The sequence below is a fragment of the Drosophila ficusphila genome, unplaced genomic scaffold, assembly GCF_018152265.1.
Source record: "Drosophila ficusphila isolate 14025-0441.05 unplaced genomic scaffold, ASM1815226v1 contig_787, whole genome shotgun sequence".
In the NCBI taxonomy this organism is placed as follows: domain Eukaryota; kingdom Metazoa; phylum Arthropoda; class Insecta; order Diptera; family Drosophilidae; genus Drosophila; species Drosophila ficusphila.
In genome coordinates, this window is record NW_025064732.1 from 445,561 (window position 1) to 463,935 (window position 18,375).

Genomic DNA, 18,375 nt, shown 5'->3' on the forward strand with positions numbered 1-18,375 from the left:
GAATATATGGAACATGTTTTTTTAAGATCATCTGATCAGAGTGTTGAATGTTTAGTGTTCAAGAGTGTATTTAAAGTGTTAACCGATCTGATCGAAACTGAAACTCATTTGGCGAACCTATAACGTTTGTTCAGCCTTTGTGGCTGAGTGGCACCCATAATGAGCAAGCCCAAAACAAGAAGTTCTGCAAGAGACACGATCAGATTAACCGGATATTATCCTTCCACTTGGATTTCCTGTTGAGGTAAGTAAAATAATAATATGGATATTACTTACCCCTGGAACGTGTGAGTTCCTCGCGGTGTTTCTCGGATCCTCGGGAGCGTTCTCGATCGCGTTCCTTCTCCCGATGGCCATCCCGATGGCCATTTTGTCTGGAGCGACTTTCATCTCCGACTCGGGAAGACCGCACCAACCGACTGGAGGAGGAGGTCTTGGTCTCCGTGGAGTGATCCACCTCTCGGCTGTGGCGACTGTGATGTGAGCTTCGTTTGGATTCCAGGGAAGATGATCCTGGAGCTGCGGCACTTGAACCGCTCCTCGATTTGCTGCTGTGCCGGTTGATTCGAACCTCGATTGGTTCATGGCGCGATTTCTCCCTTTTCGGGGTGCGCATGCGCAGTCGTTCGGCTCGCTGTTTGGTGGCTACCTGGTCATCGGAGGATCCGCCGCCGTGGGTCATCGACTCCCGCGAACTGGAACGGGATCTGTCACGTGGACAGCACTCGATGGAGGACTGCGACGAGCTGCGGGCCCTCGAAGGCGAAGGAGTCGACTGCCGGGAGTTGCGACGCGCCTCCGAGGCAAAAGTGCCACGGGCCACGCCCATCGGCTGGGGATAGACCTTCACCTTCTCGTCGATGGTCTCCAAAGGCTTGGCGCTGCGACGCTGCAGGGAACAAGATCTGCGCCGCTGATCCTTGATGGCTGCCTCGTCGGAGAGAGCCTGAAAAAATGAATTGAAATTGAAATTTCTAATGCTAAAAATTTACCAAAATTCAAAAATTCTAAGCCCTTAACTTCTATTATTTTAATCCGATTTTGAAGTGGCATACCTCATAAAGTTTTTATTTCAATTTTCTAACCAACTGAATCATTAGTTAATTTTTTTTTTTTGCCGATTGTTAAATTTTACAGTTTTATCATAAAACCCCTTTTGAGATTTGCGGAAAATTGGCTAGCGAAAATTGAGTCACGCATTCACTAAATCGAAGTCCATAATTTTTTCAAATTTAAATTCAGATTTTTAAGTGGCATGACTTTTAAATATGGAAAATTGCTATGTATTCCGTCATTACTTCTAACCACCTTTAGCCTTTAATCATTTTGCTCGAAAATTTTGATTACTATCTTGGACCATTTTTTTTTAAGTTACCTTCAAAGTCTGATCAGCGTTGCGGGTCATTTCACTCAAAATCTGAGCGTCCCTCTGCAGATCGGCTTTCCGCTCGTAACTGCCCGGGGATCGGGATCTCTCTGGAGAAACTGAAGGAGACTTCACCCGGAAGGTGGTGGTCAGCTCCGTGGCGATGTTCTCGTAGCAGTGCTCCTCGTCCTCATCTCGGTCGTCATCCTGGTCGTAGTCGTTGGTCGTGTCATTGTCGTTTTGCTGGGGACTACTGTGCCTCAGCAGATCGGGTCGATCGTTCAGCAGTTGCCACTTGGTTGTGGTCGTGGTGTTGGCCTTCACCTCATCATTGTGGATTAGTTTGCTGCGACTTGGCAGAGTCCTTCGGGGATTAGTGCTAGGCGTTGATATTTTCGTCTTCTGCTGCTGATTCTGCTGCACTCCAAAGTAGGAGAGCTCGTGCTCCCTCAGCTTTCGAGCTCCGCGTGCCTCCTTCACAATCTTCAAGGATTCGCTGCCGGACTCATCGGCGTTTTCCGTGGTGGTCTGTGTTTGGATTTGTGGTTGAATGAACAGGGTTCTCGGCTTGGCCACAGGCACAAGTTGGCCAATTCGAAGGGTAGGGGGAGTTGGCTTCGGCTTCTCAATTCGGGGAGCGTGGAGAGCTATGTTCATCACATTCGATTTGGGAAGATCTGAAAGAATTATTAAAAAAATATAAATTTAATAAACGATTGAAAATATTCATTTTCTGAAAAATTATATATTCTAAAAACAAAAAGTTTAAAAAATTATATCAATATGTTCTGTCTAAAAAACATTTTTATACAGAAAGTATAATTCCATAATACTTAGACTGGAAAATTTTGAAATGCTTGAAAGTAATAAGAAATTAAAATATTCATTTTCATATCTATAAATTCATCATTTAAATTTGGTACACACCTATAGATGGTCTGGATAGAAAATGGTGTAAAAAATTATATAAATAAAAATGGTAAAAATATTTTGTGATTTAAGTTACTTCACGAAAATTCCTGCAAGCCTATCTGTAACTTCCTATGAAATATTATTTGCCTGATCCAATTATGTTGAAAAAGGAACTCCTCTAACTCAACCCTCTTTGTAACTCTGTTTCGAGGCAGGTGTTACCTGCTTCTTGAAGCGTCTGATCTTGCGTCTCTATTTTCCAGATGGTTCTCTTCGCCTTGAGGCGACTCCAGCTGCTGGAGTACTCGCTGCCCTTGAACAACTCCGCCGGCTGTTGGTCCGGAGAAGAGCTTCCCTGGGTTCCTCCGCCACTGTCGCTGTTGCTGTCCCGGAAGTAGCGCTTCACCTCCTCGTCGGCACTGTCCTCCTGATCCTGTTCGGCGGCGTCGTAGAGCCTTCTCAACTGGGTCAACTGCTGGCTCACCGGGATTTGGGTATTTCCCAGCAGTTTAAGACGCGGTGGAGCCAAAGGAGTTCGAGGGAGGGAATCGTACAGGGCACTCCCGAAGAGATCGCTGCTCGTGATGGAGGTGGTGGAGATGGTGGAGGGTCTCCTGGCGGAGGAGTAGGATCCCTCCTCCTGGTAGCTGTGCGATCGCAACATGGGCGTGGGCACCACAATCGTGGGCTGGACCAAGGCGGACTCAATCGAAGCTATGCTCAGGCGACGCATGGCCTCATCGAATTCGCTCGCCGATCGCATCGTTCTCATTATCAGGGATGTGGACTTCAAGCCCTCGTCCAGAATGCGCTGATGCTGGCGCAGATCCTCCAGCAACAGCTCCTGGGCACTGGGACGTCGGTTGGGTCGGTATTTCGAGCTGGGCAGATGACTTATGGCAGTGCCTGTGTGGGAAATGTGCGGAAAGTGTCGTTGGTGGGTTTGGCATTTCATGTTTCTTTCGTGGTTTTTATGGTTTTATGGTTTTTAGAGCGTGGTTATCGAACTGAGCTTAGCGAGTGGTGTTAGATGTAGCATTATTAGATGTGGTTTAGAGAAGCGGCAGTCAGAGTTCACAACATGCATTAGGAATACGAATCAGAGTACAGAGAGTTCGAGTCAAGTAGAGGAGTCCGTGGCTAAAACCCAGATAGACTAGATCATACAACGCATTTCAGTAGACGAGGTACTACGAACTACAGGCATTCCAAACTAACTAATCGTTTTTACTACTAAATATGCTTAAGAGTGTTCTAATTGCTCACCTGGTTCCATCCATTCCTCGGAGCCCAGGCTCACATTGATCTTGGTCGAGTAACCATTGCCGGATGGCGAAGGTTGCTGCTGCTGTTGTCTTTGCTCCACAATGCGAATTCTTTCTGCCACCGACTTGGGACTAATGGGGGAGTCACTGGTGGTGCCTAACGGATACAAAAAATCATTAAAAAGGGTTCTACAATTTCCCTTAAATTATTTTATTACCACTATCCCTAGCAGAGGGGCTCTCGCGATCCATTTTCATGGCTGGAACACTCCAGAGAACATCAGCACTTTCAATATTTTCACCCAGGTGATATGGTTTGGGTTTAATAGGCTTGTTTTTCAAAATCCCGCGAATGTTGGATAGCTCATCCGTTTCGTTGTCCGTGGTGTCCACACCACTGGTGGAGGTGTAGCTGTTCCGCGAAGTGGACTCCATCAGACTGTACCGTGGTTCGTTCACGGGCTTGGGTACAGTGGTCACTGTTACTTGAGTGCTGTTGCTGGTGATGCTACTGCTGCTGGAAATCTATAAAAATAATTAAATATAAATTAGATAACTTCACCCTGATTTAGGTACTTAGATGAAGGTAATATTATAAACAGTAACTATCTTTATATTATTATTAAAGTATGTTTAATTAAAAATAAAAAAATAAACAAAAAATGAATAAAGAAATTTTAATTGCAACCTAATTATCAGAATTACTTTATTTTAGCAAGCAAATTGCATTAATTTGCATGAATGTATTTTAAAAGTGATACATATTTGGTATTTAATTTATACATCATTTGACACATTAGGTCCTTTTTTTCTTTTTTTGAACTAAGTATAATAGGATTTGTGTCTTTTTTAATCTTATTATTTTAAGATTCCTATCTACAGTACTCACCGGCTGGGTGACCACCTCCGGCGGATCCATGAGCGTGGCTCGGTAGGCGACCGTGCTGGTGGCGATCGTCTTGCGGCGCTGTGGATCATCGCCAAAGTGGGTCACGTCGCTGCTCTGAGTGGTGCTGGAGCTACTACTGTTGGTGGTGCCGCTGCTGGTGGCACTGGCTGACTTAACCAGACTCTGAAGCGGACCGCTGGCGGTGGTGCGGCGTCGGCGGCGAAAGTTTTGCGTGGGCGGCGGCTTGCCGTCGGTCTCCACGATATTAACGCGACCCGATTCGGCCGCGAAGTGCACCTCCGTCTTGCAGAACTCCACTCGCTTCTGGGCACTACCCTTGTGCAGGTGACTGCTGGTGGTGGAGTTCGAGATGCTGGAAATGGCGGTTCCCCCATTCACGTGCACCTGCGAGGTTTTCCGTATATCGCGCCAGGTTTCCTCCACCGCAATCGAATGCCGCTTGCTGAGTTCTCCTTCCGTGGGACTCGATGATGGAATGGGTTTCAGGGATCTGCCAAAGTGCACAATGGTTCCACCTCCTCCGTTGCTCTGGTGAGCTGCATTCCTTTCGTTTCTCTCCCTTTCTTTCTCAGTGGGTGACCAGTTACCCAGCTGCTCTCCGGATCTGCCCAACCCACTATCCGTGGAGGCATCTACCCGGAAAATGCTCTTATCCTCCGGTGGCGACATCTTCTCGAAACCGTAGGACTTCCGCCGCAGGTGCCACTCACTGGAACTGGTGTCCTTCTGCCTCTGGCGGGACTCCAAGCTGTGGGTATTGTGAACGGGTCGAAAGGCTGAGTTGACCGGTGGCGTTGGGTCCACCTTCTCCACACTGATCTCCCTGACAACCACTGGCTTCTTCTGGTGGTAGGCCAGGAAGTCCTCCTTGTAGAGACTCTCGTCGGAGAGCTTCTTCAGCTTGCCGCGTATCTCCTGCAGGGATTCGGCTGTTAAGAAGGTGTTTCTTTTGGCCACCGAAGGTTTGGCTCCCGCGGGGGTGTTCAGTATATTATCCAAAGCCGCCAAGTCCACGTGATTATTCCGCATGGCCGTGTGCAGACGACGTCCGTTCTCCAGTTCCGCTCGCAAACGAGCCACGCTCACCGAATTCACCGGCAAATCGAGGGGTTTTGGTCGGGTCAGGGATGCCGGAGTCTTGTAGTGATCCTGCGACTGGAAGGAGCGCCGCAGCTTGCTGACCCGTCGCCACTCACCCACCGGCTGCTCGGCGGGATCCTCTCGCTCCCAATCGTTGCTGAGATCATCCGTGGAAATGGAGCGGGAGCGCTGGAGCAATGTGGATCCGATCGAGGGCAACGGCGGGGCGTAGACCGACTGGGACACCTGCTGACGCCTCTGGTGACGAGCAGTGAGCCTGGAGAGAAAACCGAGTATTTAAATGTGAACCGGAGGAGATGTGTGACTGGATTCAGGGCCGATCGGTTAATGGACAGAAATTTGTGTATGCGCCACTTACCGCAGATCGTCGTCGTCGTCGTCATCGTTATAATGCCGGAAACTTTCCAAATCACGACGCTGCGTTGGCGTTGTGGCAGCTACGTCAGCACCACCAGCAGCACCACTGGCACCACTGGCTTAGTGGAAGCAGCACCACCCACGCCACCGGGGTGTTGGCCATATAAGTCGGACGACTGCTTGGCCCAAACCGCTGGCGATGACAATAATGACGACGATGATGATGATGATTCTGGTCCCACAATTGCATGTAGGCTTATTTTGCCCGCACTTCTGTGGGTGTTGCTCGCCGTTGCCTGTGCTGCATTTGTTAGGTTCGAGTTGTTGCTGCTCTGGCTGGAAATGCTCGAGCTGCTTTTCTGTAAATGGCAACAAGCGACAGCGCGAAAGGCGCAAAATTAAAAAACAGAATTAAATAAAAGTCATCGAAATCAAAATAAACCAGCACAAAGAAGAGCTCAGTCCGACTGAGCGCATTATACTCGCGAAGCTTTATGGCTCGATCTCGAGTGCGGGTGTCTTTCGTTTGGTTATCGTTATTGATGCCGTTGTTATTGAAATTGTTGTGCTATATAGGAGTGGGTGCACGAATTGACAGGAACTGCTTAAGGAAGCTGAGCACTTAAGTCGCATATAAAACGCACAAGACGGCTGGAAGCCACTGCTAATGAATTTCCGCATCGAAGACAAATGGCTCGCGGGGAATCAGGTCCCAGAATAGCTTATAAACTAATAGAGTAATAAAGTGGTCCATAAGGAGATTAAGTACATAGTTTTCTGCTCCTAAGTAAATTAAATCACAGAATAAATTGGCCCCTAATTGAAAGGCAAAGTGCAGAGCTTAAGTCTTATAAGCCTGCCTTATAAAGTGCAATATTTTAAGTGCAAATCAATTGATACAAAAATAAATGAAGAGTTTATTTAAATTAACATAGGGGTTTAAAAGTCAGTTTCAGAAAGTATAAATATTGGTTTTCCCGATTGAAATTAAACATCATTGAACTCATTTTGCTAAACCATTTATGGCATCAAATAATAAAGACGTTAACTTTTTTCTCCGTAAGATTTTGAGCTTAGCAATTTGAGAAACAAAACGAAATTCCCCGAAGAAATTTTTGTGGCAAGATTGATGACCAGAACCTCCAAGTGACTGTGGGCGTTGATCTTGTCTCAAGACACTTTCCCAGTCACTTTTATGGCAGCCCAATAATTAGACACTTTTTACTATTTGGCCTAATGAGCAAGTTGCGTTTCGAAAGAGAGTTGGCGTAGAAATTTCCAATGTGGTCATGACCCAAATGTCCAGCTGAAGTGCTAAGCAACGCCTAACTGAGCTGGGCTATTATTAAATATTTCCATTCGATTTCGATTCGATTAATGAGTCAAAGATTCCGCAGAGCCAGACAGCTTGTGGATTATCTACTGAGTTTCAGTTTGATATATGAGTTCTGGCCAATTGCAGAAAATCACAGATTTCTATTCGTTTTTTTGGTAGCTGTCTGATGTTCTTTAATGACACTTCCATTAATGTCGTATCTCAATTTTTATGGCTAAGAGTCCTTAATCATGTGAGTAAAAAAGCATTCGTATTTCTATAAATTTATAAAATTTAAATTTTAAGGATTTTTAATTCAAAATAAATTATTATTTTTGTATATTTTTTTCACCTAGATAAAATCTTGAAGTCTTAATTTAAAGTTGTGAAGCTAACAGCTATTTCAGGCTTTTCCTTGGTAATTTCTCGGCCCCTGTTCATTACATGATTTCCATGATTTTCCCAGCGGCCAAGAGCCAAATATTTTCCCCGAACACGACAATTGGCGACCGTTAACAACTGCCCATTTTCGGTCATTGCCATGGCCATGGTCAAAAGATTACTCCGCGAAAAACAACCAGACGCAAAAAGAGATGGAGGAAAGCAAACATTGGCTCATGCTAATGAGCTAACTAAACAAAGCGAGATACACTGGGTAAATAGGAGTGATTTGTTGTCAGGAAACCAATGATACAATTTGTTTTAAACTTACATATTTGTAAAGGCAAACAAATGTGGATGGTAAATATTATCTGTTGAAAATCCAGTAATACATTGCGTAATTAAGTTTTTTTTTTCAAGGAATTTACTTTAGCTATTTAAAATTGAATGTTAATTACTTTGTAAGGGAATATTTAATAATAATTGTTATCCATAATGTTTTAATATATATGTTTATTTTCATTTGTACAACATATATTTTTTCAAATATTTTCAGAATCATTTCTAGTAGAGATGAAATCATATTGATGAAGTTATATTGATCCCTGGATCCCCATTTTTTCCTGTGTAGCAAATGCTTTGAAAGCCAGACCCTGACTGGTGGACTACCGCATTTGAGCCTGGCCCAGGCGACTTACCATTAGATTGCTCAATTTCAGACTCGGCGCCGTATCGGGTAACAAATTGTGTCCGACTTTGTGCAAATGCTCGTCGGCGGCGTCGTCTTGATCGCTCGACTCGCCATTAATCACCACGAAATCAACATGATCGTCGATGAGCTCCTGGCTCAGTGCGGATGCGGATGCGAAGGCGGAGGCGGAGGTGGAGGCGGATTTCGATGCGGATGTATCTGCGGATGCGGTGCGAACGATGCCAGCATCACTGCCGCTCAAACTGCAATCGTCGCTAAGTTCGCAAATGTCAACACCCTGATCAATTGTGGGAAGGATTGTGATTGGCTTTGACGGTGGATCGTGGCCATTGCCAATGCCATTGCTCGTGCGGTGGTGGTGTTGGGTGGTGGATGTGGTGGTGGTGGAGGTGGAGGAGGACCACGAGGACGAGCTCTTTTGCACTGTCTGGGTGCGGATCACCTGCATCGCCCCGTTGGCGGTGCGGGCCTTCAGCACCTCCAGCTGTTTGCGCTGCGTGTGCTGTGTGCCATTCGGCTGTGAGATGTTTTGGGAGTCGGATATCTGGGAAGAGATCGGAGAGAGAGATTCGGGATTGAGTGGTGGTAGGATAATGTAGGGATATTTACGGGGATCGATCAAGTAATGGATAGTGTTGGTATTTTAGTAAGACTGATAGGTTAAGTGATTATAGATCTTAGATGTCCTCAAATTCCATTGTACTTATCTTGCTCATACAGTTATGTAAACTTATATTTAAAACCAAAGATCCTAAATGGTAATATAATTAACGCCCCAACAATTTCCGATAAATTGATTGAATTATCGAATTCTTGAAGATTAAGTGGAAATGGGTCTTGGATACCCTTGCATTTCATTAAACTTATCTTGCGCGTGCAAATAATTAAACTATTATTTAAGCCTAAATATCCTAAATTAGCATGGTAGTACAATTAACACCTCAACAACTACCAATAAATGGCTTGATTTATCGATTTCTAGCCTTAAGTAACATACAAATCTCCTAAAAAAACAGATAAATAAACCATTAAACAAGCGATCACAATGTGATTGTCTAAATTTCAGTGTTTCTGTGGGTGTGTCCCATGTGGGCTGCAAAAGTGCTTTGTCGCATGGCATTCGCCCGTTGGCAACGGGGCGTATGAAAGTTGCCAGACGAAACACTTGACCGTCAAGCCTCCCTTTCCCCTTTCCCCTTTCCCCTTTCCCCCTTCCCACCCCCTCCCCTTGGATCCCCACCAAAATAGTTAGATGCCTCTTATCTCGACAGCTGGGCGTGCTTAGTTCGCCCGCTCGGCACACGTGACCAAACGCCAGCCACAAATCAAAAGACTCTCGAGAGCAACAGCAATTGCAACGGCAAAATGAAACAGCAACTGCACCCTTTTGTGGTCATGCACTCAAAATAATAAATAAATAAATAAATAATAATAATGCCCAAAAACAAAAAAGATTAAGGTAATGTAATGTATTCTTTTGGCATTTTTGAATTTGAAAAAATTTTACTATCCATTTATGAAATATTTTAAGAAGCTACAAAATCATTGTAAAATATAATATATGGTGAATTTTGTTGATACATATAATTTCACTTGTTTGCTTTTCATTAATTTTCTATTTTTGGGGTATATTTTCTTCCAATTTCGATATATTTAACATTTTTTTGAGTGCATAGACTTGAACAATTAGCAGATCCGTTCATTGGATCGTGCCATGACACACCATCGAAGGCAAGGAACTGCAAAAGAAATAAAAAACACACTTGAACTGCCCCAAAGATCGATTGTGGCAATCGATTGCATTGATGATTTATAGTGCTAAAAATGCATAATGTGCTCCAAATGAAAACTTTAACCCGCCGGTGTCCAGTTTGCTGCGAATTCGTGGCAATGACCAAAATGCAGCCGCACATTTGACTATGAGTCAAAGTGCAGCATTGTTTATATAGAATATATAAATTTGAATGTTCCCCCAGCCGAAACAAAGAAAAAATTCACATTGTATGCAAGTTGTGGATTGAGTCACCTCAAAGTTCTTGGTTCTCACTTGAGATCTGGTGATTTTGTTGTGCTGTAACTCATAACTCTTGGCGAATGGCGTAAATAATGTCTGTGGTTATAACTCTGTAATTAGCTTCATTAGATGTGAATTCTTTCTGGTTGTTGAACAAAGAATATACATAACTTTGAAGGGATTTGGAAAAAAAGCTATGAAAGATAGTTGCATATGAATCTGTGGGCAATTCAGAGAAATTTTAGAAAATAATATAATAGATGGTAAAATTCTTGATCTTTATTTTAAGATAACAATCATAATTTTCTGAAAACTAAATTATAAAAAGTATTATTTACTATTCAAAGGATTGAAAACGGAAAGCTAAAATCAAAGTAAGTAATAAAACTAAATTAAAGTAAAGCTGTGTACTGACAAGAGAATTATTATACTTTTTACAGATTTATTTATTTATTATAAACTGTTTTGAGTTCAGGGTTAGCCCTTTCAAAGCTCGTTCTCAATCAGGCGGTTTCAATTATTCACTTCAGATCGGTTAGAGCTGAGTCTGGTTGGGTTGGTTTCTGGTTTTTTGGTTTTCATTCGGCTTTCGACTCGTTGAGCTTCCCATTGACCCGGGGGCAAATGGACAATGCATAATAATTTCAGCGGCTCCCTAAAGTCACACTCATCCTTGGGACTGTGACTAAAAAAGAGTGCAGAATAGCGTGGCAGACATAAATTACCAGCCGAGCTTGGCACCCGCGGGCATGCACGTTCTGCCGGAGTTTCTCACGATGGTCAGAAGGAGTCGCCGGCCGATATGCATTGGCCCGTTTTGGCCAAAATGCATTGCAATTTACAGTGCCCGCTGCAATGTGTGTGCCCGCCCGTCTATCGATGACCTCTTTTCCGCCGTTTGCCGATTTTCCAGCTGGCTGCGCCATTTAACTTAGTTCGATCCAGCATATGTTGGCTGGCTGGTTGGACTTGATCTTGGCCTGGCTAATTAAGCTGTGCTCCGCTGGCTTTGGCAATCTGCATGGCCCGCGGGGGTGGCTCAATCACGGCAACACAGCTGGCGAAAGAAAGCAACGGCAACTGTAAATGAATTACTTCGACCTGGCCAAAATCAGCCAGCGATCAGTGTCATGATCTTGTACAGCCTCCGCCGGGCAGCTGATGCCGATAAAAACATACACCCAACCAAAAAAAAAAAAAAAAAGAAGGAAAAAAAGTTGAAAAAAGGAAACCACAAAATTGAAAACGCTGAATCCGAAACCGAACCGTAGCGCAAAGTCAAGTTGAAGGTTCAATGAAATGCAGAGACTTGCCACGACTTCCACGGAGCCCAGCACTCGCATATATTATATGCCAGCCAAAGTCGTGATGATGTAGAGGAAGACTTGGCTTTTGGCTCTACACTGAGAAAACTAGGATACTATTTAATCTATGCAACTCATGGATAAAAAATTCTCCCGACTTCAGGTTGAATATGAGCTGGAGTAACTAAAGGATTAGCTGGAATAAAATTATTTGGGTCTCCTAATAAAATGGTCGAATTAATACTAAAGCAATTACAATAAAAATTATAACAATAAATCCAAAAATACCCTTAAATGTAAAATATGGATGAAAAGGAATTTTATCAAATCTCATAGGAGATACTATAGATTTATTAAAACAGAAGTAGAAAACATTGGTGACTTTTGTATCAAATTTTTATTAAATGTTGAAGCACAAATAACAAAAAGAGTCCTGGCTTAAAATGTAAAATATAATTTAATAAATATTCCCCTTTCTATATAAAAAATACACAGTAAATTATACATTTATAGTTACAAGAAAGATATGTAATACCTCTTTTTTATATCAATGTGATGTAAGATCATTTTATTTTTTTGCAGTACATGAATATGCCAAAATATTTAGTTGCCTGCGACTGGGCCGCGCTTGAAACGAATTTAATGATGCTGCACCATCATCATCACGGTCCTCGTAGTCACAGTCGTCTGCCCGGTCGTGTTCGTCTGTCTGCGGCCATAAGATTGACTGTCTATCTCCCGACTTCGGCTCCGACTTCTGCCATATGCCCCATGTCGGTCCATGTCGGTCTATCCGGCATTCATTCGGTCCGACCCTCGGTCCATCTGTCCCTCAATTCGTGGCATGCATGTCGCCTTCTTCGCCTTTTTCGCCTTTTCTGGCTTTTCTGGCTCTTCTGGCTGGCAGCTCGCACAGATCGCCTGCATAGACATGCCAAAGCGTTGACTCTTTTATTTTTAGCTGGCACTGACTTTGGTACTCTGCAGCTTAAAAACACGGCACAGTGGGATGGGTTCTCTAAACACCTAATAAAGCCAGGAATTTTCCATAAATGTCCAATCTATTAAGCCCATTTTAAAGTTCAAAATTCAACAAATATAATTACTTTTTTAAAAAAGGAACATATTTGGAAACTATTATAGGTTTAAATTCTTTGGAAGTTATTTGATCAATTTGAATCCCATTGTTGGTATAGCTGTCTTCGACACTATTAATAAAGCAATAACTAATTTGATTAAACAACAAATTTAACTTAATGAACAAAATTTATTAAGGCATTAAGCTTTGACTTGAGCCTTGTACAGCATATTTATTTAAATGGTATTCCCATAAACCCATAAATCTGTAATAATATCAGTCTCTTTAGATTACGAAAATCTTAAATGTTTCTAAATATCCCCCAATAAACTGCCGCACCACAGTGCACTTAAAATATGTTCTTCAGTTGGTTGGGGCCATTTGGTGAACCTCTTGTGATCTATGCTTTGGGCTATAATAACACACATTTTGTATGCATTATTTCTGTCACGATCTCGTTGGCTTTATATCTCTATATGCTCAATACGCTCGAGCTTCGAACTGCAGCGAGTAAATCATGTGTTTGCGTCATGGAAGCTGAGGCTCCAAGTCGTTTGGGGCGTAGTGTGGAGTTCATTAGCGACAGAGGAAGCGCTTAATTGCGGCAAGACACGTCAGTTGACATCCTCAATTAGCTGCAAGTAATTTACGTGTGTCGGCCAAATGGCTTCAAGAAAATGGCTCGGGAAAAAGGCCTAATAAAATGCCGCTGACCATGGGTAATTCTCTTGAGATACTCGACTGCATCTTCTACGCGGGCAGCATCTCTGGTTTGTTTTGTTTTGACTCGTTTTTTTTTTTTTCATTTTCTGGTTAGACTTGTGGCAACCCAGTGACCCACAAAGGCGGCGGCATTGCCAGCGGCTCGATACCGTTAGGCGGCAACAACATTGTGGCAACAACATGGCCAGAAACAGAGACCCCGACTGCAATCCAACTGCAACTGCAACTGCTGGCGAATAATTCAAACGCTGCGCTTGCATGCGGCACAAAAAAAAAATAAAGAAAAAAATCTTGCAAAATGTAAATTTCTGCCTGCCTTTCGTTCTTCGCAATCCGCAATCCGCAATCCATAATGCTAATGAAGAAGTTGTCAGGGATCTATCCGTCTATCTGGTTGCCTAACGGTGTCTGGGTGCGTCTGCATAAAGATCTGATCCGCTCTGTGATCTGCTCTGCTCTGAACCCAACCGATCCGATATTGGATATTGCCAAATTGATTTCCCTGCGATCCGTGGCGGCATTTGCCGCCTTTGACTTTGTCTTTGTCGGCAAGAGTGCTTCAAACGAACAGCGGGACATCGGTGATATAAATCCCGGACTTGGCCATCAAATCGGGTCGAGTCGGGCTCTTTAAACTGAAACTAATGCGGACTAGGAACAGAGATGGCAAGTAACTAGTCAAGTATTAGCAGAAGAGCGATTAGAAGTTTAAGGTACAAAACTAAATTTCGAGCCAACAAACTACAGCCGATACACAAGTAATGGTTTACTAATAAAATTTAAAAAAATATTTTTTTATGGTAACAATTGTGTTTCAATGAAACAAAACTTTGTACAATTTTTAATAGTTCTTAGAGACTTATTTTAAAATAAAAGCAATAATTTATGTTTAGTAGTAGATAAAATATTATAAAACAAAAATTACAAAATATTTTATTTATATTATCGAAAGATAGTTAAATAAAATTCGTTAAACCTGTTTGAAAGAGACAAGGAAAACTCTTCCCAACACTGAAAAGGACCTGGTGTCTTCTTTCGGCTGATCGTTTCCAATTGATTGTATTGATCGGTTCCCAACTTGGACCCCCTTCCGTCTATTACCCTTTCATCTTTTGGCCAGGCTCCCAGCATCGTCAGCCGCAGTGGCAACAAAGTTCAATCGCGATAAGATACAAAGTCAGCGGAATGAAACAACTTTCAATGGTATTTTTTCTTTCGGGTTTCGGTGTTTCTCTCTGCCGAATACCCTGCAGCCATAAAAGTATGGCTGAAAAAGGGCATATCGACACTGATCGGGTGAATGTAACAGTTGCCAAACTGAGTGACTGCGCGGTCATTAAATGATCTCGTATTTGGCTGCAGGAAGAGTGCATTCCAAATGTCAACTTTGAACTGAACCGCAGTTGATTGTTCGCAGAGAAATTAGTGTGCTATAATAATCTGTAATCTGCGATGAAAAAAAAGTAACCCTAGTTTTTCAAAACTTGTTGGCCAAAAGTGTCATAAAATTCCTCGAATGGCTGAACAATCCTAAGGTCAACACTCTTTAGGTATTTTACTATGATCTCATCGGTGGGGCAATAGGATATTCTATTGTTTCGTAAGCCGATCAGCATTCAATGGCAAAAAATCACTTAATTATTTGGATCAATCTCTTCAGTTTGAGTGCGGCAATACCAAGGCAATGATGTCATTGCATTTGATGGACGTTCCCGGCCCGGCCAAAGCGAAAAGCTCACAGTTGGCTAGAGTATCTTAAAGTCCAGATCTCGTTAAGTATGTGGTGCTATTTCAGTTGGCCGCTCCGCGAAAAAAGTGCCACGAACTAAGCCACCATCGAGATTTTATTTCGATTTGGTTCTGTTCCGAGCACTTGAGGCGCAAACTCGACTTGGCCACACACCATCATATAACATCACATGTTGGCCTGGCCAGAACCACGACGACGATCATGATGATGATGATGATGATGGGACTGATGACGGCTGCCAGTGGATGAACCAGCATAAAATTAACGATAGGCCCCCAAGTGCTGCTGTGGCATCTAAAAGCCCAAAGGTTTTTTTTTATTTATAATTAACCGACAAATTCTAGAGCAATCAATGCTGAAGCGTAGCCCAAAGACAAGTGAAATCTGCAGAAGAATAGCACGAATTAATTATCGTGTGTGTGCCGAGGAGAAGAAAAGGCGGTACCAAAACAACCAGAAGTGATTCGCCTATTACTGAAATCTCTCTCCTCTGCGAAATCGAATCGTAAGTGGCACAGCGTGTGCAACTGCGTTAAAGCTCTTTAATTTCCTTTCTTTTTATTATACTTGTATATTGTTTTATTTTCCAGCTAGCAATTGGGACTCGCATTCAGCTTATCAGAGCTGTGCGTGTGACCTCTTAATTATGGTTGAGTAAAAACGGTCACCGTTTGTCCATTTCGATGTCTGCGGTTTGATAGCCACTTGGGGAAAAGCCGTCTGACACACAAAACGATCTCAACTGGCCGATTCGAGTTGTGGTATTCAGTAACCACCATCAACCAGCTGACTGGTTCTCAAACGATTAAGTTTGCTATGCGTAGTTAACGTTTCATTCTTGCCGAATTATTAAAAACCAGATGGAGGTTTTCATCTGGAGAATTTGTGTTGGATTTTATTAAATCCGAATTATGTGCAACTGTTCAAAATCTTTCCATAATTACATTTTAGTTTCGTTGTAATAAAATTGCTTAAAGAACATGAGACCACTTCTTAAAAATTTCCATTGATTTTGTATACTTTAATCGATTAACTTCTGTTTCCTTTTGCCCACTCGTAGAGCCGCGCTTGGGGTATTCAACTAAATAAACTATTAACTGATTAAAATCGAACAGCAAGGTAACCGAAACTAGCAATCAAGCCACAATTGCCGCAGACTCCACTAAATTAGTGAACGCCTTCCCATTTAGAGAGTCTGGACCTTTCAATTTCATTTAAAATACGATGGACAAACAGAGAGCCTAGCAATTAGGCCCAGACCCGAGGGGAGCATGGTAGGTAGACTAGACCTCAGGTTGGAGCCACCGATTCCATCAATCAGAGCCAAAAGTAATGGCAATGTGGTTGGGGCCACATTTCAGGGATGAGGGCTTAGCTCGTGAGTGGAAGAACTGCTACTGGTGTTTGTTCAAAATAATGTATTAAAAAAAGTGGTACTAAATAAGGAAATATCTGAAAATATTAGAAAATCGTGTCTTCAAGAACGCCGTCAAAAATTTAAAATTAATATAGAATGTTATACAGAACTATAACCAACTAAACCGGAGTTGTAGGTTTCCCAATTTATCTTTGAGAAAATAAATAAAGCTCAGTCGAAGTTAAATTACAAACCTTATAAGGCAAGGCAATAACAAATAAGTATTTATTATTATAAGTATTTAAGTGTTTGTTTTTTGTACCTAGTAGGTAAAAATTTATTAGAGCTTATTGATTTCTTTTTGTATTCTTCTGCTTTAATACCAATAATTTCTAAAGTCAACGCACCATGTTTCCCACACTCGCAAGTTCAATTTGCGAAAGATCTGCGATTTCCCCCTTTATTCCGGAAGTGCTACCTACTGATGGGTGGCTCCGGATCACGCTACCACCTTTAGTAGTCTATGATAGTAGTCGGTGGACACTCACCTTGCCGTAGCTGTTCAGCGGTCCGTTTATCCAGCGGTCAGCCTCCAGGCGTCCGCTGAAGAGGGCTCCGGTATTGGGATCGATGCGCTGCCATTCACGCACCTCCCGCTGGAAGGGGGACCTCGAGCCCCCCGCACTCCCCCCTCCACTCCCTCCTCCGCCGCCAGTGGGCTGCAGATGATGATGATGATGATGATGGTGATGGCTCTGACTGTGATTGTTTGTTGTGGCCACTTCCATGTCGAGAGAAGTTGGGGCCGGGGCTACTGTGGTGCGCTTTTAATTTGCACGCTCGATGCGCTCGAGCTGCCTTGGTTTTTCACGCTGCTCCTCTTGGAAACGGGAGGCTGCACTCTTGGCCACTTCTTCTTCTTCTTGCTCTTGTGGTCTTGGTCTTCTTCTTCTTCTTGGTCTTCTTTTTGGTCTTCTGCTGGCTGCCGGTGCTCGCCTATTTCAAATTATTATTTATTGTTATTATGCTACCGTCTACTTCTACTCCAACTTCATCGGACGCTTCCCAGGCCTCGTTCGCGTTCCGTTTTGGCTAAATTAATGGCAACTTTAATTTATTATCATAATAATAATTTTCTAGCTATTCTAGGCCTGCTACTGTGTGCACGTGGCTGCCTCCTCTACCCCTCCCCCTTCCTAATGTAATTTCCCTGGCTTTTTCTTTTTGCACGCTTTGCTGGTTATTTGCTTTGCGGCTTTCACGGTCTAATTTGAGACTTCTCTGTGTGCCTTTTTCTGTGATGTGAGCTGCTGCCTGAAATGACAAGAGCAGAAGGGTATAGAAATTTCGTTAGTTAATTATGTTGCAAAGTGTGAAGAGATATAGGAAACATATAGATGTGTACACTGTTTGCTGATAAATAGCGGAAGCAAAAGTGCTTTGAACTGGCTTTGAAGTTCCTCCCGATTCGCAGACGTCGTGCAGATTTCTAATTTAATTTGCGGCCAACGTCCAGCGGATATGAGACGGGTCTTCAGCCAGAGAGAGACTGATAGCCTCCAGCGGCAGAGCCTCCGATTCTTTTGATTCCCCAATCCCCAATCCCTCTCCATTCCCCCCTCGCTGTCAGCGGATGTCACAGTCTATTTCCGCATCAGAGACCCCTTTTACAAGTCGCGGACATGTGTGTCCACTTGTCCCGCTCTTTAATTTAATTTAATCTGCTGTTTCGTTATTATTTCAGGTAGTCGACCGAAGAGTCCGCCATCTGAAATGCGTGGCTTTTTTTCGGTGCCTGTCGTCATATGTCGGACACATCATTTGTAATTG

At 43.1% G+C, this 18,375-nt stretch overlaps 1 protein-coding gene across 1 annotated transcript in view; it reads right to left on the bottom strand.

The window, feature by feature from the left end:
- LOC108098730 (serine-rich adhesin for platelets) overlaps positions 1–18,375 on the bottom strand; it is a 39,168-nt gene that overhangs the window by 2,904 nt on the left and 17,889 nt on the right. The window contains 10 exon segments of the mRNA XM_017201854.2: positions 277–946; positions 1,376–2,043; positions 2,501–3,184; positions 3,545–3,700; positions 3,762–4,068; positions 4,433–5,810; positions 5,913–6,019; positions 6,022–6,270; positions 8,306–8,863; positions 17,094–17,541. Coding sequence (XP_017057343.2) covers positions 277–946; positions 1,376–2,043; positions 2,501–3,184; positions 3,545–3,700; positions 3,762–4,068; positions 4,433–5,810; positions 5,913–6,019; positions 6,022–6,270; positions 8,306–8,863; positions 17,094–17,333 — 5,017 coding nt within the window. The 5' untranslated portion in view covers positions 17,334–17,541.